The following is a 22,641-nucleotide window of genomic DNA, read 5'->3' as shown; positions in this document are numbered from 1 at the left end:
GGTGTATGGGGAGTGACTGCTTAAAGGGTTTGGAGTTTTCACATGAGGTGATGAAAATGTTTTGAAATCAGACAGAGGCAGCAGTTGCACAATACCATGAATGTACTAAATGCCAATGCAGTATACACAGTTGGTCCTCCATATCCAAGGGTTTATTCTGCATCCATGGATTCGACCAACCCAAATCAAAAATATTCAAGAAAAAATGTTATTTTGTTACTAACATACTATGTACAATGGTTGTATCTGTAGTGAATATGTACAGACTTTTTTTTGTGGTAATTATTCCCTAAATAATGTAGCATAACAACTATTAGCATAGCATTAACATGGTATTAGGTATTATAACTAATCTAGAGATGATTTAAAGTCTACAGAAGGATGGACATACATTGTATGCAAATACCACAACATCGTTTTACATTAGGGACTTGCGTATCCAGCAGATTTTGGTATCCTCAGGGGTCCTGGAACCAATCTCCCACAGATACCAAGGGACTAAAACGGTTAATTTTATGTCATGTGAATTTCACTTCAATTTTTTAAAAAGTGGAGGGAGAACATTGGGGATATGTAAGAGAGCAAATATACTTCAGAAATAATGATTTTAATTGTGATATTTAATTTGAAAGCTTTAGATAACATTAAATGTGTATTTGAGCTAGGTTTATGCCCAAGAAAAATACATCCGCACAAAAACCTGTAAATGAATCATGAGAGCAGCATTCATATAGCCAACATGTGGAAACAAACCAAAGATCCATCAATTGATAAATGGATAAACAAAATGTGGTATATCCATGCAATGTAGTATTATTTAATCACAAAAAGGAATGGAGTATTGATATATATATAATACATATATCATACATATTTCAAGGATGAACCTTGAAAACATTATGCTAAGTTAAAGAACTCAGTCACAAAAGACCACATTTTATATAATTTGATTCATATAAAATATCCAGAATGGGAAAATCCATAAAGAACATAGATAGTGATTGTCTAGGGCTGAGGGATGTGACTGTTAATGGGGTGAAATTTATTAATATTTAGATTGTTGTGATGGATATGCAACTTGATGAATATACTAAAAAGCACTGAATTATATACTTTAAATTGGTATATTATATGGCATGTGAATTACACAATAAACCTGCTAAAATTTTAAAACATGAGTTGGACCCTTATTTCCCACCATTTAAGAAAACTCAAATATATCAAAGATCTAAATATGAGAGGTAAAACTATAAAACTCTTAGAAAAACCAAAGCAGTAAGTCTTGATGAACTAGGATATGGCAACAGATTCATAGAAAAGACACCAAAGCACAAGCAACAAAAGAAAAAATAGGTAAACTGCACTACATCAAAATTTAAAATTTTTGTGCAGAAAAGGACATTATCAAGAGTGATTAGACACTCACAGAATGGGAAAAATATTTGCAAATAACGTATTTGGTAACAGTCTAATATCCAGAATATATACATAACTTCCACAGTGAAACAACGAAAAGACAAACCACCCAATTAAAAATTGAGTAAAGGAAAAAAGTCTGGAGATAGATGACAATGGCTATACAACAATGTAAATGTACTTAATGCCCCTGAAATATACACTTAAAAATGTTTTAAATGATAAATTTTGTTATGTATAATTCATACTCATTTTTTTTTTAAATGGGCAAAGGACTTAGACATTTCTCCAAAGATAACTGGCCAATCAGTCAATAAGCACATGAAAAGATGCTCATTAGTCATTAAGGAAATGCAAATCAAAACCATGAGTTATATTTCACACTAAGATGGCTACAATCAAAACAAACAAACAAATGAACCAAAACTAGTAAGTGTTGGCCATGCCATAGAGAAATTCGAACCCTCCTACACTGCTGGTGGGAACAGAAGACCAGTGCTGTGGAAAACAATTTGGTGGTTCCCCCAAAAAGTTTGGTGGCTCCTTAACAAGTCCAATATAATCAAAGAGAAAGAATCAGTAATAAAAAATCTGTCAAAAAAAGAATAGTCCAGAGATCAGATGGCTTCATAGGTGAATTTTACCAAATACTGAAAGAATACCAATCTTTTCTAAACTTTCCCAAAATAATAAAGGGAACAGTTTCAAACTCATTTCACGAGGCCACCATCACTGATACCAAAACCAGATAAAGATGTCACAAAAAAAGAAAACTAAAGGTCAATATCTCTGATAAACATAAATGCAAAAACATCAACAGAATATTAGCAAGCCAAATTCAATACATTAAAAGAATTATATACCATGTCAGATTTATCCCTGGGAAGCAAGGATAGTTCAACACACGCAAATCAACCAGTGTGCATTAACATAATGAAGGATAAAAATCACATGATCATCTCAACAAATGCAAAAAACAAAATTTTTTTTTTGCATCTATTGATGCAAAATCCAACACCCTTTCATAATAAAAACACTCAACAAATTAGGTATTGAAGAAACTTACTTCAACACAATAAAGGTCACATATGAAAAGCCCACAGCTAACATGATACTCAACAGTAGAGAAATCGAAAGCTTTTCCTCTAAAATCCAGAATGAGCAAGGATGCCCACTCTCACCACTTATATTCAAGAGTACTGGAAGTTCAATTAAGAAAAATAAATGGAAAGTATCTAAATTGAAAAGAAAATAAACTGTTTACAGGTAACATGATACCTACGTAAAACCTGAAGACGCTAATAAACAAATTCAGTAAAGTTGAAAGCGACAAAAACCAGTGGCGTTTATTTATACTAATAACAAACTATCTGAAAAGAAAATCAAGAAAACAACCCCATTTACAATCAAAAAGAATAAAATACTTAAGAATAAGCTTAATCAAGGAGCTGAAAGACTTGTATACTGAAAACTATAAAACATCAATGAAAGAAATTGAAAAAGACACAACATCCATGTTCACGGATTGTAAGACATAAATTGTCAGAATGTCCATACTACTCAAAGTAATCTACAGAGTTAAAGCAATCCCCATCAAAATCCCAATGGCATTTTTAACAGAAATAGAAAAAAAAAAAAAAACCACTAAAATGTATATGGAACCACAAGAGATACCCGAACAGCCAACGCAATATTGAGCAAGAAGTGAACACAGTAAGAGGCTTCATACTTCCTGATTTCCAAATATATTACCAAGCTATAGTAATCCAAAAAGACATAAGTACAGACATTTTGACCAATGGACCACAATGGAGAGCCCAGATCAACACTTTTACAGTAAACTGATCTTCAAAAGGAGGCAAGAATATACAATGGGGAAAGGACAGTCTCTCCAATAAATAGTGCTGGGAAACTGAATATCCACATGCAGAAGAATGAAATTGGCCCTTAACTTACAACACACGCAAAAATCAACCCAAAATGGTTTAAAGGTTTAAACCTAAGACCTAAAACTGTAAAACTCCTGAAAGAAAATAAAGAGGAAAAGCTTATTGATATTGACCTTGGCAATGATTTCTTGGATATGACACCAAAGCACAGGAAACAAAGGAAAACTATACATACATAACTACATCAAACCAAAAAGCTTCTGTACAGCAAAGAAAACAATCAGCAAAGTGAAAAAGCAACCTATGGAATGAGAGAAAATATGTGTAAATCATATACCTGATACAGGGGTAATATCCAAACTATCTAAGGAGCTCTTAAAACTCAACAGCAAAAAACAATTCAATTAAAAATAGGAAAAGATATAAATAGACATTTCTCCAAAGAAGACATACAAATAGTCAAAGGTAAATGAAAAGGTGCTCAACACCATTGATCATCAGGGAAACAAAATCACAATGTGTTAATGTGTTATCACCTCACATCTGTTAAGATGGCTATTATTTAAAAAAAAAAAGACAAATGTTGATAAAGATGTGGAGAAAAGGGAACCTTTGTACACTACTGATGGGAATGTAAATTCGTACTGTAGAAATCAGTATGGAGGTTATTCAAAAAATTAAAAATGTAACTACCATATGATCCAGAAATCCCACTTGTGAGCATATATCCAAAAGAACTGAAATCAGGATCTCAAAGAGATAACTCCCATGTTCGTTGTAGCATTATTTACAACAGCAAAGACTTACAAACAATCTAAATGTCTACCAACAGATGAATGGAAAAAAGAAAATATGGTATTAAACACACAGTGGAATATTACTAAGCCTTCTTTTTAAGGAAATCCTGCCACTTGCTACAACATAGATGAACATGAAGGACATTATGCTAAGGGAAATAAGCCAGACACAAAACAAATTTTATGATCCCACTTATGTCAGGAATCCACAATAATCAAATTCACACAAGAAAGTAGAGTGGTGGTTACCAGGGGCTGTGGGGAAGGGGTTCTGGGAATGTGTCAGTCAAAGGGTACAGTTTCATTTACTCAAGATGAGTAAGTCCTAGAGATCTACTGTGCAGCATAATACACTGTTAACAACAGTGTATTATATACTTAAAAATATGTTAAGAGAATGAACTCTGTTTAGTGTTCTTAAAAAGAGGAAGGGAGGAAACTTTTAGAGGTTATGATTAAGTGTATGGCATTATATCTGGTGACAGTTTCATAGGTGTATACTTATCTTCAAATTCACCAAGATGTATATATTAAATATGTATAGCTTTTTTATGTCAATCATACCTCAATAAAAAATAAATAAAAGGGGAGGAAAGTGCAACAAAATTATCATATGACTTAGCAACTCTACTCCTGAGTATATACCCAAGAGACTTAAAAACAAATTTTTAAATAAAATAAAAACTTGTACACAACTATCATATCAGCAGCATTACACATCACAGTCAAAAAGTGGACACACACCAAATGTCCATCAACTGCTGAATGGACAGACTAAATGTGGGATATCCACACTGTGGAACATTACTGAGCCACAAAAAAGAGTGAAGTACTAACACATACTGCAATATGAATGAACATTGAAAACAAGATGCCAAATGAAAGAAATCAGACACAAAAGGCTACATACTTTGATTCCATTTATAGGAAATGTCTAGTATATGCATATCCATACAGACAAAAAGATCAGCAGTTGCCTGGGGCTGAGGGGAAGGGAGAATGAGGAATGACACCTTAATGGATAATAAGTTTCTTTTGGGGGTGAAAATGTTCTAGAATTAGTGGTAATGATTGCACAACATTGTAAATGTAAGAAATGCCACTGCATTGTATACTTTAAAATGGTTAAAATGGTGGACTTTGTTACTTATATTTTACCTCAATTTTTTTAAAGTGTTGAGCTTCCAGAGTATTTTTTAAAAGTAACATTCATATCTGGTATGAGAAACTGAAAGAACATTTTATTACTTTATAGTTACATTTACATTGTGGTTATATATTAGTAAATAGATATAATTCAAAAGTTAGACAAAAATAAATCCTTATACTAACTAGACAGAAGTTAACATTTGACTTTGAAGTACAAGACAGATCTGCAGATGACATTTATCTTATTCATGTTTTTAAGCCAAACTGACATTTACAATAAGAGTCCACTAAAAATACATCATGTAATGAACAGTGCCCTTAGTCCTTTGCAACACAGGAGGCAGCATAGCAGAGAGAAAATGTTCTGAGGCTAGCTGGCCCTGGCTGAAATACCAGCACCATCACTTGGGACACCATTCAATCTCTCTAAGCTTCCACTTTCTAATGTGTAAACCTGAATTAATGGCTATTCCTAGCAACTCATGGGGCGGTTTTGAGGATTAAATGAGATAGTATTTATTAAGTGCTTAGTACAGAGCCTGGCTGCCTGGCATATGGTACTCAATACATGTTAAGCATGATAATTAACAGCAACAAATACCCACCATGTGCCATGCACTGTGCTAAGAGTTAATTTTCAAAACATTTTATAGATTAAGAAACTACAGTTGAGAGGTCACTTATCTATCTAAGGCAAACATAGGCTGGTCTCAGAGATCTGTCCAACTCCAAAGTCCACATTCTCTCTACAATCCCAAGCTGCCTTTCAATAAATATAACACTTCATTCATCTTTATCATAGTAATTATTTGTCAACTGAGGGGGAAGTTAGCTAAATTATTTCACATTTACTACAGAAGAGAACAAACATAATAAAGTTAAATACAATACAAATGAATGCTTTTTTTTTTAACTGTTTAAACAATTTTAACAAATCCTCAGTAACAGTTTGGAAAGATTCTTATGACTTTTTTGATGAAATTTAATCTGAGCTTTTTCTTGTTAGCAGCCGAAATTAAGAAACAGAAACAGGTTAATACTGGAGAGAAAAATCCGAGTTCACAAATACAAGTGGACAAAATATATATTTCCAATCATTTAGACAAAAAATGGGAGAACTCAGGGAGAGACCTAGACCTTTACTACCCTCTCCGTATCATCCTGTCCTCTCCAACTCTCCTGGCCTAATTATGTCATATTGAACACCTTATTCTCCTGAAGCAGCAGCTATTTCCATCCTTGGAATCCTAAGTCACACTTCTCTCAGCCTAGCAGATGTTACCCTGATCCAACTTCCACCATATTCTCATCTTAAGAATGCCTGGCACATAAAAAATAACTGAGTGATGAATGAATACACTGTGTCTCAGTTAATGTTGGCAATTTTCAAAATGTAAAATTACAATAAAATGTGCTTGGTAAAGTCACTTTTAATTGAAAACTTAGAAAATAATTATTATAAAACTAATCGCATAAAAATGAAGTGAAACTCATTCTATTGGGAAAGTATTACCCCATACCAAAACAAAGATATTACATGAAAACTAGTGTCTCTTATGCATGAAGATGAAAAAATGCTCAAGAAAATAGCAACCCAAATACAATGACATATAAAAAGTATTATATATCATAAACAAATGGAATTTATCCTAGCAATGCAAGACTCGTTCAAAATACAAAAAAAAAAATCAATGTAATATACCATATTAAAAGAATGAAGGGGGAGAAAACATGATCATCTCAATAGATGAAAAGACATTTGATGAAACCTAACACCTTTTCATGATAAAAACATTCAACAAATTTAAAATAGAAAGGACCTTCCTCATTCCAATAAAGGGGAAATATGAAAAACTCAAAATCATACTTAATAATGAACAACTGAATGCATTCCCACAGGATCAGTATTAAAAGCATGTCTATTCTTGCCATTTTATTCAACATCATACTGGAGGTTCTAGTCAGGTTAATCAAGCAAGAAACAGAAATAAATTATTAGGATCAGAAAGGAAAAAGTAAAACTATATTTTCAGATGACACGATCTTAATATATGGAAAATCCTATGAAATTTTTAAAAACTTATTCGAACGAATGAATCCAGCAAGACTGAAAGATACAAGATGAATACACAAAAACCCCCCATTGTATTTCTATATACTAACAATGAACCATCCAAAAACAAAATTAACAATTCCATTTACAATAGCATTAAAAAATAAAATTAGGAATAAATGTTTAAAAAGGAGTGCAAGACTTGTACACTGAAACTGTACAGATATTTAAAAAGACCTAAATAAACAGGAAGGTATCTCATATTCCTGAACTGGAGACAATACTAAGATGATGATAAGCCTCAAAGTGATCTACAGATTCAACACAATCTCAATATCCCTATTTTGCAGAAACTGATAAAACGAAAATGCAAGAAACCCAGAATATCCAAAACAATCTTGAAATACAAAAGTTTTTCTGATTTCACTTCCTAATCTCAAAACTTACTGCAAAGCTACATCAATCAAAAATTGTATGGCACGGGCTGAGGATAAACATATAAGATCAATAGAACAGGTTTAAGAGTCCAGAAGTAAATCCGTACACACAATAGTTCCCCCTTTATGTAGTTACACTCTCTTTAGTTTCAGTTACCTGCACTCTACCACAGACTGAAACATTAAATGGAAAATTCCAGAAATAAACAATATATAACTTTTAGACTGCATGCTGTTCTAAGTAATGTGATACAATCTCAGGCCATCCTGTTCCAGCCATCCCAGGACGTGAATCATCCTTTTGTCCAGCATATTCATGCTGTATACACGAGCCACCCGTCAGTCACTTAGTAGCCACGTAGGTTATCAGGATTAGTTATGGGGGGGAAGATACCACATTCACATAATTTTTATTACAGTACATGGTTTATAATTATTCTATTTATTGCTGTTAATCTTTTACTATGCCTACTTTACAAATTAAACATTTTGATAGATATGTATACAAAGAAAAAACAGTATATATAGAGTTTAGTACCATCCATGCTTTCAGGCATCCACTCAGGGTCTTGGAATATATCCCTGGAGGATAAGAGGGTTACTACTGTATTTTCAACAAGGATACCAAGATCGTTCAATAGGCAAAGAATAGTCTTTTTCAACAAATGATGTTAGGACAACTGGATATACACATGCAAAAGAAGCTGGGCCCCTACCTCATGCTATATATAAAAATTCAAAATGGATCAAAGACCAAAATCTAAGAGCTAAAAATTTAACTTTTAGGAGAAAACATAGGAGTAAATCTTTCTGATCTTGGATTAGGCAATGATTTCTTGGATATAAAACCAAAAGCATAAGCAAAGAAAAAATAAATAAACTGGACTTCATCAAAATTAAAAACTTTTGTGCCTGAAGGATACCATCAAGAAAATTTAAGTCTACAGCCATGCTACCCTGAACAAGCCCAATCCTTTCTGATCTCGGAAGAAGGGTCGGGTCTGGTTAGTACTTGGATGGGATACCACCTAGGAAGACCAGGTGCTGTAGGTGTAAAAAACAAAAATAAGGGATTGTAAACTGACAAGGTCCTTGCAATCTGTGAGGTCAACCAAGGGTTGCCTTGCCTAAAAAAAAAGAAAAAGAAAAAGAAAATTTAAAAACCCACAGGAGAAAATATCTATAAATCATAACTGATAAGGACCTTATATTCAGAATATATAAGAAACTACTACAATTCAACAATAAAAAGTAACTCAATATTTAAAAAAATAGACAAAAGATTTGCAGACTCTCCAAAGCTATACAAATTTTGGTCAATAAGCTCACGAAAGGATGTGGATACCTGACATCATTAGTTATCAGAGAAATGTAAATCAAAACCACAATGATATACTGTTAACATTTAATACTCAATAGAATAGATAAAATTTTTTTAAAAAAATAACAAGTGTTGGCAAGGATATGACAAAATTAGAGCCCTCATACATTACTACTGAGATTGTAAAATGGTGCAGCCACTGTGCACAATAGTCTGGCAGTTCATCAAAATGTTAAAAAGAGTCACCATGTGATCCAGCAACACCATTCCTGGGAATATACTCAAGAGAATTAAAAACATATTCACACAAAACACCTGTTCATAAAGGTTCATTAGGAGCCTTACTCTTAACAGCCAAAAAAGTGGAAGCAACAAAATGTCCATCAACTGATCAATGGATGAACAAAATTTGGTTTATCCATACAATGCAGTATTATCTACCAATAAAGTGGAATTAAGTATTTATACATACAACATGGATAAACTTGAAAACATTATGCTAAATTAAAGAAGTCAAACACAAAGGCCACAGGTTAATATAATATTCCATGTGAATCACCCAGAATAGGTAAATCCATAGACACAGAAAGTAAAACAGTAGTTGCTAGGGGCTGAGGGAGGAGAGAATGAGGAGTAACTGCTGCTACAGGGATTCTTTTAGGGTGAAGAAATGTTCTGGTTTTGGTTGTTCAACTCTGGAAATGTAACTAAAGCCACTGAGTTGTACCTTTTAAGAGGGTGAAGTTTTCAATATGTGAGTTATATCTTGGATTTTTTTAAATGTAGTTACTATGCTTTTTAAATTTATAATTATGTAAGTCAGATATATTCAAAGTTAAAATACTGAAAAAAATTCCAATGTAAAAATGATATAAATGTAGGATGTTGGTTTGATTTTTTAAAGTCCATACTTTAAAACAAAAAAAAATACTTTAGAAAACTCTAAAAAAGTACAAAATATCCAAATTCTAGGTTATTTAGGTACCAAATAAATATTTATAATTCTTTTTCATCCTCAGCTATAAAAAGTACTTCCATTAAAAATCTTTATTGAATCTTGAAGATATAGTTGTATACCCGTGTTCGTATCAGTATATTCAAAAAAGCCAAACGGTGTCCACTGGAGAAAGAAAATGTAATATTACATACAATGGGTTAGCTTTAAAAAGTATGAAAATTCTGACATGCTAAGACATAGGTCAACTCTGAGGACATTACACTAAGTGAGCTAAGCCAGTTACAAATAGGTAAATACTGAATGATTCTATTCCACTTACATGAGACATCTAGAGCAGTGAAAATCAGAGGCAGAAAGTAGAATGGTGGTTTCTAGAGCTGGGGTAGAAGGAATTGGAAAGTTGTTTAATGGTTAGTTTCAGTTTTTCAAGATGGAAAGAGTTCTGAAGAATGGATGCACAAAAATGTGAATATAGCTAAAATTATTGAACTGCACATTTAAAATTGGTTAAAATGGTAAATTTTATGCTATGTGTACTTTACACATAGCATAAAAATAAAAACTAAATAAAGAATCCCCACTGAAAATATGCATTGAAATATCTTTCAAAATTATAAACATTTAATTTTGACCCACAATTCCAGTTCTCGAGATTTGTCCTACAGTTGTATTTGCACACATTCAAAATTGCTTATGGTTGTTCACTTTCAGCAAAAGAATTATCTGAATTGAAAATGTCCATACATTTATATGACAGAATACTCTCCAGGTGTAAAAAAGAATGTTCTAAAATGAAAAGACTTCAATGATATATTAAGTGAAAAATCAAGATTAAGTGTGCACGACAACCTGCTACCTAAGTCATAAAAAGATGGGAGGAGACCACAGGAATTGAAGGTGTTACCTGAGCAGACAAGGTACAAGGGAAGGGTACTTCACTGGTTACCCTTTCATATTTTTGAATCACGTACCTATTGAAAAATTCAATTTAAAAAAACGAAGTCCATTAGTTCAACTAAAAAGTGAAAGTAGTTCATCACTGTCTATTTTGTATACTCAAGCTTTCTTCTTTAATTAAACTATTCATTTGGTGTTGTATGGTCTAGCTGGCTCCCAAAGAGTCCCACCCTCAGGGTTTTCATGCCCTTGTGTATTCTCTTCCCAGACTGTGTCCCCTTGGATCTTCCTTAATTCCTTCTCCTCTCTCTTAGATCACTTACTCTGGGGGAAGCCAGTGACATACTGTGAACAGCCCTATGGAGGCCATGGCAAGAACTGAGGCTTCCTACAGCCAGCAGCCATAAGAGTGAGCCATCCTGGACAAGGATCTTAAGAGCCTTCAGATGACTGGAACTCTGGCGACAGGATGCAATCTCATCAGAAACTATGAGCCAGAACCACCCAACTAAGCCACGCCCTGATTCCTAATCCCCTGATTGTTTGATGAGTGCATCAGCTTCCCCAGATGACAGTTATCTAAAGCCTGCTAAATTTGACAATAACTTGTTAGGCAGAATAGATAATAGAGGGGAAACATTCCTTCCACAGCTCTAAGAATTTGTTTTCAACAAGGATATTAAAGGCACTATAAAATTATCATCAGCATAGTGTTGGATGTAAAATAAAATCCCTATTAAATCAATAAGACTGTAGCAGATATGATTTCTTTAAATTTTTACAAGTCAATAAGATTCTGTATCAAATACATAGAAGAGCAATAAGCTATGAACTGATAAAAGAAATCACTCCATAACACAGATCTGGCTATGTGGAAAATGAAACTTCAGCTATATAACTATAGAAAATCACTAATTAAAATGAAAAAGATTGAGAAGAAATATTTATATCTAATGAGATAAAAGGATAACAGCTATAAAACATTAAAATCCAAGCAGATAAGTCAGCAAAGGATGTAGACAGCACAGACATAGGAAAAATATAAACCAATAGAAATCATTTTTTAACAATAAAGTTGTATTAAATCAATCTGTGGTAGCATTATATATCCACTTAATAGAGAAATAAAAAAAAAGAAACATTGATGCTACCAAAATTGGCTTTGCTTTCAAAGTATGGCAAATGCTAGACTCACACATTATTTAGACCTGTGCAAAATGGTACAATCTTTTTGGAAAGCCATACAGAAGTAGGTACACATCAAGACACACAAAAAATTTAACCCACTGCCTTGATAATTCCACTATCAGCAGTTTATCTTTAGAAAATAATTCCACAGACATTGCTATGAATTAATAAGGTACCTATCAAGATTTCACTTAAAACTCAAATATCTACTCTACAAAAGACCTAATTTCAGCAATTTAATTACCTGCACTAGTATCTTCTGTCCCAAAGCTCCACTATGTTAAAAAGCACTTTAAATGTAGAACTTTATTACTTCTTACCAATGGCTCTGCAATTCTTTATAGATCATGGCATGGTGGAAGTGCTGTTCCTTGATATACTAATTATAAAAATAGATTCAATACATTGTCAATTGAACCAATAGATTCAATACATTGTCAATTGAACCGATGTTAAAGATATGCCTTTGGATGTAAAAGTCCAATGACGATTAGCATGGTATCAATGCCCGTTATTTTCACTGGGTACAGATATAACCTGCACATCGCCTACTTTCACCAGGGATTTCTACAGCTCCAATTCCAACATCAAGAGAAATCAGAAATGACAAGAAGAATATACTCTCATAATTTATAAAGAAAGACTACCTTCAGATTCTTCCTAGTATATGAGGGGATATCATATAACCAGTAATTATTTTTAATTTAATCCAAAATGGATTTTATCCTTCTAGATTAATCCTAACAGATTATTACAGTATTTTATATAAATATAAGGTCACTGGAGACATGGATAGAACTTTAGAAGCCTTAATAAAGAAATTTTACCTAATACCAACAAAAACATTAAAATCTGTTTCAATTTATTAACTGTAAGTATGTATGATTTTATTGGTTCTCTAATAAACTATCTATAAGTGGAAGCAATATTTTAAAATTATGGTTCATATATACCCATTATAAAGAATGTAGATCATCTGGAATAAAGAACTCTCAAAACAGTAAAAAATAAAAAATAAATAAAACAATCCATTCAGAAAATAGACAAAATACATAAATATATTTCATCAAAGAAAACACAGAGATGGCAAATAAGCACAAAAAAGATGTTCAAACCATAATGAAATACTGTTACGTTAACTATCAAAATGACTAAAAAATAGTGACAATGCCAAATGATAGTAAGGATGCAAAGAAACTAGATCACTCAAACATGGCTGGTGAGAATGTAAATGGTACTCTAGAAATCAGCTTGGCAGTTTCTTATAAGACTAAACATGCCATTACCACACAATTCAGCAATTGTACTGTGGGGCATTTATCCCAGAGAAATGAAAACTTACATTCGTGCAAAAACCTGTATACAAATATTCATAGCACTTTTATTTCTGATAGCCAAAAGCTAGAATAAGTCCAGGTGTCCTTCAATAAGTAGATTGTTAAAGTGTGGTATATACATACCATGGAATATTATTTAGGAATAAAATAAAATAATGATATACTCAATAACTTGGATTATTCTCCAAAGAATTATGCTAAGTGAAAAGAAACAATCCTAAAAGGCTACATACTGTATGATTCCATTTATATATTTTAGAAATGACAAAATTTTAGAAATAAAGGACAGATTAGTAGCTGGCAAAGACTGAAGGAAGAGCTGTTATGAAGGAGATGAGTATAGTATAAAAGGGCCACAGGAGCGATGGAACTATTAAGTATTTTGACTGTGGTGGTATGTATAGGAACCTACAGGGAATAAAAATATAGGGAACTTAATATACACGTGCACACACACGAGTACAAGTAACACTGGGGACATCTGGAATATATCCTTATAGAAATACAGAATTCTCTTTTGAAAACAAAAAATAAGAAAAACAAACAATGGGGGAACCTGAATAAGATTGGTGGATTATATCAACATCAAATCAATATCCTGGCTGTGACATTAGATGTTTTTGCAAAACAAGGCAAAATATGTAGGGGATCTCTCAGTATTCTTAACACTACATGTGAATCTATATTTACCTCAATAAAAACTTCAATCGGGAAAAAAAATAATGGAGATGTATCTACAGGCTCATGTGAAAAGATGTCCTTAACATATAAACCAAAATACTGAATAATACTTTTATCAGGCCACTTGTGTTAGCAAATGTTTTACAAAGAAAATTCTAATAGAATATCAAGAATGAAAATGAAAGAATATGAGAGGTGATAGGTTATTACATTCCATTTTTCAGTTTGACTTTACAATATTTATTACTTTTCTAACTAAAAAGATTCATAACAGTTTCTTCAAAAGGCTACATTTGAGATCATAAAAATGTTTCAGAAACAACTGTTTAATGAAAATCAAACACACCACCAGAAAAGACGTAGGGTCTTCCTTCGATGGGCTTCCCTGAAAACCAGAAGGTGGGAATGAAATTTATATCCCTGACAAAAGACAAGTAGCAAAAAGCAACAACATAATAAAGTTACACCACTTAATAGGGTACAGAAAGATACTGATCCTATTGTACAAATTAAATTCTCCTGATTATCAAACAAAAATGGATCAAATTACCAATTATTAAACAAAAATACAAACTGTCAACAGTAATTAATCTTATCAAATAAGCACAAAAAGTTTTGAAGAATGAGACAAGAGCAAAAAATGCAAAGATGTTTCTCAAAATTCAGTTTTTTCAAATTGCAATTTGCTCTTGCCATGTAAGCATCACTTACCAAGCACCTACTTCAGAACTAGTTGCTTCAAAAAAAGTCTTTTGTATCCTCTCAAACAACTCTACAAGTTAAGGTACTGGCCCTAATTTAGAGATGAAGAACTGGGCCTCAGAGATTTAAGGGACTTTTCCAACTAAACAGCACAGTACACACTCAGAGATTGGTCAGACATAAAATCATGATTTAATATCTTTAATTACAATACTGAAAGTGATGAGAGAAAAGTGAATGCTTGAGATATTAGGGAGCTCAAATTCAAAGGCCTTAGAAATTGAGTGCATAAGGAGATGAAGACCAAAAAACCTCCTAAGTTTTAAAATTTGGTACATTGAAGAGAGCTGAGATTCCACCCACCACCTCCTAACCTAAAATTTACTCCCTCTGCAACTTGCATCTCTGTAATAGCATCATTCATTCTTTTGCTCAATAAATATGAGTGTCTAATACAAAGAAGGCACCATGCTACACACTGTTAAGATGTAAAGATGAAATCAGACTAGGGAAATAAAGGCATAAGCCAGCGGACAGTATGGAGCAAGGCATCACTATCAATTCAGTTTGGCTGAACCCAGGATGCCCTGAGTATAGCATCTGAGATTGGGAAAAGTCAGGATGGGGGGGTCCTATATAAGAGGACACTGAATTTAGACTTTATTTGGTAGGCAAACAGAGAGAGGAATAAGGCATTAAAGATAAATCTTTAACCAGAGACTTAGTTATTTCTCATTTTAGAGGTCAAAAGTAACTTCATATAAGACAATTATAAAGTAACTTCATATAAGACTGGAGAGAACAACTATATGAAGACCAGTGATAAAGACCTCATAGCAGAATGGGAATGAAGAAATGAAAAAGACTTAAGGAACATGTATAATTTAGAAGTAACATAAAAATTCAACTCTATAGTATGGCATACAGGCTTATCTTTATACTTTATCTCCTGACAACCCCACTCCTCCCAGATCCTTATCAAAAGTTTTATTGAAACTTGCACGTTACATACCAGCATGTCTCTGCTCAAATCACATATAACCCCTCTATGAAATTCTTCCTGATTATTCCAGGTATGCCTTCCTCCACACTCCCCAAGGACATCTACAACACCTACAAGATCACTTAGTATTCTGTACTGTCACTGTTTACACTTGTCCTCCTCATACAGTAAAGTTCCTTAAAAACACAGTCTATGTCTTTCTTTTCTACTAGCAGTGCCTAGCACAGAAGAGGCACTCAAATGTGCTTTGATCATATAAATAAGTTACTCCAAGGTTTCCAGCCTTGAAATGAACAGGGATAATGCCATCATTAACACAGAAGGAAACGCATGTTTGGCACTAAAAGAGAAGCTTGATTGGCAATTAGAATTTCTTGGTCTGATGCTCAGAAGTCAAGTCAAGAGGGTTTTCATACAGCACAGTGGCAGTAAAATAATCAATGAAAGTAGATGTGACTGCAGAGAATTAAAGAAAGAGGAAAAGAGAGAAAGCAGTCAAAAAAGAACTGTTTATAGAGTGGTGGTGAAAATGCTGCGATTTAGTAAGATAAATGAGTCATCTGTGACTTATGAAAGAACAGCTTCAGTAAAGCGGAGGATACAGAAGCCGATCCAGAGAGCTTTAAGGAAAAGTAAATAAGGTAGACAATTCTGTCAAGAAATTCACCAGTAAAGGCGAAAGATAAATGGAGGCTTACAAGATAGAGGAAAGTTCCTTTGGAATAGAAGGATGTCATCCAGTTTTTAGGCAGAAAAAGTGACGCAATGGAGAGGTAAAGAATAAAGATCCCAGAGAGAAAGAGTAATGAATAAAACAAAGTCCTCCAGCAAGAAGGAGGGAGTCAAACAGAGCAGAACCTGAGAGGTGTAGAGATAGGATCGATTTTCTTGTCAGAGAGAAAAAAGAAAAGAGTAGAGTTACTGAGATGAGAGAAACCCTGAGAAACCATTTTTTGGCTCAGGCACCAACATAACAAGCCTTGGACATCTGCTCTCATCTCTTCCCTTCATTCTTCAAACCCAGGCTCCACTTTTCCTCCAGTCCAGGCAACCCCAAAAGGACTTTCAATTTCCCCCTTTGAAATAATCTTAATGGATTTACCCCTTTTCTTTCTACTGTTGACTCTACTCAAGTCTAAGTTCTAATTACTATTGCAACAGACTCCTATATTCTTACCTTGCCTCTACTCTCCCCCAGCTAATGTTTTCCGAACAGATTTTATCATTTCACTTCTCAGCTAAAATCCTTAGCTGGTCCCAGTTACTATCACATCAATACCAAATGCCACGGTCTGGATTTCTGGGCCCTACTACCTGACTACAACCATCCTATCCAAACAATCTCCAACAAGTATCTTCTAAAAATACTATGTTCGTTTAATTCACCACATCCAAAGTACTCTTCTAAACATAACCAAATCCTACTCAGCCAAGAAAAGCCAATTCAAGTTCCACTTCTTCCTTAAAGCCTTGATTGCTCTAGGTTTCATTAATTACTCCACTTAACTCATTAACCACTTAAGTATCCATAGCACAGAACTTAGTACAGGGGGGTGGTTTATGATTATCTGAAGCCACAGGATTATACAGGGTGGGGAACAAATATTGTTACAACACCAAAATATCCATTTTTCAATGGCAAAAAGTAAGTCTCTACTCAAACATCCACTCCATGGACAATACTGCATCTATCTGCACTTAATGAAGCATTAACTAGTAGTCCAGTGTAAATCATTTACAAGGTAAAACTACAAACAAATCTGGCAAAAAGACGCTGCGGATCTTTAAAGTCGATATAAATAATAAAAAGAAGAACTACTCCAATTACAGGCAAGGAAATGATCTAGGTCAACCAGCGAACAAATGACAAGGATAACAACAGGACAGGAGGTTCAAATGAGTGTTCTGAATATCTAAGGATTAAGAAATGTTAGTGAATGACAAAATGTTGAAAGGATAAAACAAGACACAAAATAACAGCAATTCTTGAAGCTGAATGTGAAGTACACAGAGATTTCAACTATTCTCTGTTCTCTGGCGTATGCTTGAAATTTTCCACAGTAAACATTTTATAAAGAGAACCTCAGTAACACTGATTTAAGTCCTTAAATATTTTTACAAGAATTTATCCCCCTGTGATCGTGAGAAAGTGAAGTATAACATCTCCCTATTCCACAATTTTGCTGGACAAAATTTGTTAAAATCTATTTGATTCTTGTCTTATTACAACAAATAGTTGCCATATAACTAAATTTTGATAAAGGTTTAAGAAACTTAATTTCATAATTCTTAATTTTACTTTCAATATAAAATCCTAAATAATCCTTTATCTCTTTTACTTATGAAATGTTAGTCCGTTTTAAGTGAATTCATTTTTAATGGTCATCTTCTTCAAAGAGGAGCACCAGTTGAATATGTCCATCAGACCATCCTTGAGCTGGCTATATCCTTAGAACTTTTGAGGATCCCCGAATTCGCAAATATCCACAGAGTAAAAATTCTCCATAAAATATTTAAGTGAGGAAGAATAAAAAACAACTGATGCTAATCCAGCCTAGTGAGAAAACCAGATGTTACTTCAGGCCCAGGGAAATGTGTCAGACCTCCAGAAGTCACTAGAGCCAAAGGTACTTGAATAATCCTATTATTTCAAGGGTTTCAGTCGTCTCATATAATCTCAAGTGCCTTGAAGGTTGGCCAATGACTTCTATAACATCTTTTTACTATAAGGCTAGGAGGACCCAATGAGACAATACAAAGCACTTAACACACTAAAGTATGTGCCTGTTTAAACTTGGAACTCTGGGGAACCAACCTTCCTTCAGGATTTTATCCAGAACCTACAATGTACAAAGCACTGCACACGGTAGATGTACACTGGCAGGAATTAGAAGGTATCAACCCCATTAAACACAAAAGCACCTGGTCAAGATTATTAACTATAACAATCATGCCACATCACTGTATGCGAAGAAACAACTGAAAAGCACATGAGAGTAAACTGAAGAGGCAAAGAGCCTGCTTAAAGCTAGATATACAAAACAACAGACAACAGGATCGAATTATGTCTTTCTCTAACTCCTGACATGGGGTTTACAACCCTAATAATTATTCTTACTCTCACCAAAAAATCTTATTCTATTGCAATATTACAGACAGAATAAAAGACAAAAAGCATTTGCTAAGGATTTTCTAAAATTTCCAGCCCTGAGCACAGGACCTAATACAGAGTTAAGTGTCCTATACCTGCTGCATCAAGGAATCAACTGTGAATAGTCTAAATACTTGAAGCAAGCGTATAGCTATACCTAATTTTTAATTATACCTTTTTCCCAAGCTACACTGTTTGGCTAAATTTGCATGAGATTGACTTCACTTTTTTAAATCTTCAGTTAAAAAGTATCAAAAGCAAAAATCAAAGCAATAGGTTTCAGCCTCCACCTTGACTCAAAGGCCTAATAAAGAGCTATTGCTTCTTCACGCCCATAGTCTTTCAGCAATTTAGATTTTCTGACTGAAAAAAATTTTTCTACATGTATACAAGTTTGCTAACTCCCACTTTAGATGCATAACATACTTTCAGTTGCTTTTAATAGAACCAAAATTCCACTGATATCTCTTTGATGAGAATCAAACAGATTTCTACTTCTATTTGTATGCTTCTAGGGAAACATCTATCTCCACTGTTAATTCAGGTTTTTATATAAACACGAAGGAAACTACGTACACGTGTAAAGTAACTTTCAATGTGAACCCAAGAAAAGACTTGTCTGAGCTGACAATAGGTTGCCAACACAGCCTACCCAGCCTAAAAAATATCTAGAATATAGACGCAAGATAACTACCAAAACAAAATTTTTAAATCTACAACTGCCAAGCTAAGAAACCCAGAAGTACTAAAGCATGTTTAAGATACAAATCAATAAAAACAAAAGCAGCACACCCAAATTCTCCTTTTGTACCATAAAGCAGGGCTATATGGTAAAATGAATAATGCATTCAAAATGATCACCGCACCATAAAATTGTCTGGTTATATCTTAACATAGTATTTCAGAGGCATTTGTTGGAGGGAAAAAAGTCCTCTTTGGTGTCAGTACAGATGACCATGACTGTGTCTGGGCAGATACAAAATCAGAATCAAAGATTTAAAGCTGAGAAGAACTGTTTCAACAATCAAATAGTTTCAAATTTTAAAGATGATAAAATGGAGGCTAAGTCAATTAATCACTTAGCTCACTAAGACAGTTGATAAATTCTGCCTAAGATTAAATAAAAAAGAACATCACTTACCACCCTCTTAACAATATTACAGCACTACTGAATAACCCAGAATTTTTTCCATTTCTACACACATAAACATATACCACATATGTATATACACTTCAAAACTAAAACCTAGGAAGAGTTCAAAGCCTACTCTGACGGTGACAGTTATCTAAAGCCTAGGATAGGATGCTGTACCTTCACAACGGGTAGTTCAGAAAAATTAAACTAATTTAAATTTTGACTGAAGTCCAAGAAAGCCATCTCATTTTAGCTACTTTCAATTTGTGCCCAAAATGCACTTCATCTTGCAGCAAGAGTCAAATATAAGCCCTGCCTCATGTGAAAACAGGACTCCAGGGTTGGTTCACCTGTACTCAAGATACCAACACGTCAACGCCCAAAACAGATTTAAAAAAAAAAAAAAAAGCTAAATAAATACCTCCATCTTGAAAAATTAAATCTGAACTAAATCAAACATCCTTAAAAGCTAACACTCAGCTAATCCTCAAAAGAGAGTTAACTGGGAAAATCAAAAAAGAACCAAACTCATATAAAGTAAAAGTTCCCCAAACAGCTTATCGTTAGCAATAGGCTTTCAGTTGTGAACTGATAAACCAAAAACAGATAGTTGTAAGTTTCCCTTTAAGTTGCCTGTATATATACATTTGTGTATATATTTAATTTGTACCAAAAACTGCTTACAAATGGTAATTCCTGTGAAGTAGATGATGATGAAGTTCCAGGTAATTCTAGCATGTTTCCTAATGTACTGGTACTGGAGTCTGGATCATCCTGAAAAGATAAATTTATTGAGTTTAATTGCTCTTCTATGGTAACGTTTGTATCTCCTAGTAAAAAAGGGGCTGGGAGAAGGGCTGAATTTTCATTGCTGCCGTCCACTTCATTTCTTTGCTTATTTTTCTGTGTTTCAGTTTGAGGAGCTAATGGCAAGAATGGCGATTTGACTGCACCGTGTCTACTCTCTGGTGTGCTGTCTTGTTCATTTCCCATGGCCACGTCTACATCATTCTCTGATTTAGGCTCATAATTGCAGGTGGCATTGGTCTGAGTTTCCTCAAAGATCTCCTCTATACTCTCATCCTCTGTGACTGGCTGTTCTGGGTCCATTTCAGAATCTACATCTGCAACGTCCACACAAGTAAAATTCTCAAAGTGCAGAAAGCCATTCTTGATAGTCTTTGTAACTTTTACCTGGAGTTCAGGGGAGTTATTATGAGAGGGCTCCTGTTTCATAGCAAGTGCTGTTGGACCACCAGGACTCAAGGAAGTGCAAACAATTGGCGACTGAGCTCTTGAATCACTTTTTTCAGGGTCTTGAAAGGATTCTGATCCATCAGCAGACCCATTTAAATACTCTACATTGATCATGGAGGCCAAATCCTGTAGTCTCCGCAGTGGAATGTAACAAGATGGAGAATCTTGTCCATAAGCATTTTGGGATGTTCCACTGGCAGTCGATAACTGCATAGCAGACCCATTAAGTGGCTCAGAAAAATTGGATTGACCATTACCGAAAGGGCTGTCCTTGTCTTCAGGGGCATCTAAATTCACTGGATTGGAAAAGGGCAGCAGACAATTTCTTCTATGTAGTTCACAGGTCTGATCCATCCTGGGCCACCATCAACCTGGAATCGAAAAACACAGCAATTAATCTGAGATAACAGGCCATTTGACTCTTATCTTCAAAATGGCAGCCACTTCTCGAGGCCTAGTGGCCTCGATGCCTTTCTGCTGCACTTCATGGGCGGAAAAGTTCCCCAGCTGAGAATGGAAAAATGGCCTCGGAGAGCCTCCACAAATTCCATCTTCCCGGAGCTGGGCAGATCTTGCCACATGGAAACAGCCCGTCCCTATTTCCTGCACTGCAGACTGGTGGACAGTTGGGCTGAACTAAAATTAAAATGCCTTTGGCAGTAGAAATTCCCAAATCTCATACAGGAATTGTCTTCCCCCTCCCCCGCTAGAAGTCCAGGGACCCGATCTCCCGAAGGGAAGGAGCTGTGGGGTTCCAATGGGGTATCCCAGACGCTGCACAAAAAGGTTACCCCCCCCCCATCCTTCCTGGCTCGCTCGGGCGCAGCGGTCACAATAGCGCTGCACCCTGCGCCCAGCCGGCGCCGGAGCCTTTGCAGTGGCCGTGCCCAGGCCGCAGGCCAGTCGGCCGAAGCGGGTGCACCCCGAAGCTCGCCTTCCTGAATGCAGGCCGGCTCGGTCCATGGCTGCAGGACCTGGGGGACGGGAAGCGGCAGTGGGAGAAACGAAGGCAGCCGGTGAAGCCGAGTCAGAGCAGCAGCAGCTGCTGCTACAGCTTGACAAACATGGCTGCTGCCGACGCCGCCGCCGCCTGCTCGGGCCACGCTCCTTCCCGCAGCCGCGGCAGCAACTCCTGGCCGAGCCGATTGCACTCATCAATATTCAGCAGCAAGCAAAGTTTGCTGCGGGAGGGCAGCCGGCCCCGCACCCCCCAGCTGGCTAGCTGCGGGAAAGCAGAGGCCGAGGTGCGCGCGGGAGGCCGGGGGGACGG

The 22,641-nt window shown here is 35.1% G+C and overlaps 1 protein-coding gene across 5 annotated transcripts in view; it reads right to left on the bottom strand.

Moving 5' to 3' along the window:
• NSD1 (nuclear receptor binding SET domain protein 1) overlaps positions 1–22,641 on the bottom strand; it is a 134,729-nt gene that overhangs the window by 111,667 nt on the left and 421 nt on the right. The window contains exons 1-3 of one of the 5 annotated variants that reach the window (XM_025040774.1): positions 22,306–22,631; positions 21,629–21,742; positions 20,799–20,888 (exon numbers count right to left, since the gene is read on the bottom strand). In XM_025040774.1, the coding sequence (XP_024896542.1) occupies positions 20,799–20,888; positions 21,629–21,658 (120 nt within the window). In that variant the 5' untranslated portion in view covers positions 21,659–21,742; positions 22,306–22,631. Of the gene's footprint in view, positions 1–20,798; positions 21,743–22,305; positions 22,634–22,641 lie in introns of those variants that run through there. The other 4 variants (XM_025040773.1, XM_015598092.2, XM_015598091.2 and 1 more) reach the window with 4 other exon arrangements.

This window comes from Pteropus alecto, unplaced genomic scaffold, assembly GCF_000325575.1.
Source record: "Pteropus alecto unplaced genomic scaffold, ASM32557v1 scaffold78, whole genome shotgun sequence".
NCBI classification, from domain to species: Eukaryota; Metazoa; Chordata; class Mammalia; order Chiroptera; family Pteropodidae; genus Pteropus; species Pteropus alecto.
The sequence above is the reverse complement of the archived record's forward strand: the minus strand, read 5'-3'. Positions and strand labels throughout refer to the sequence as shown.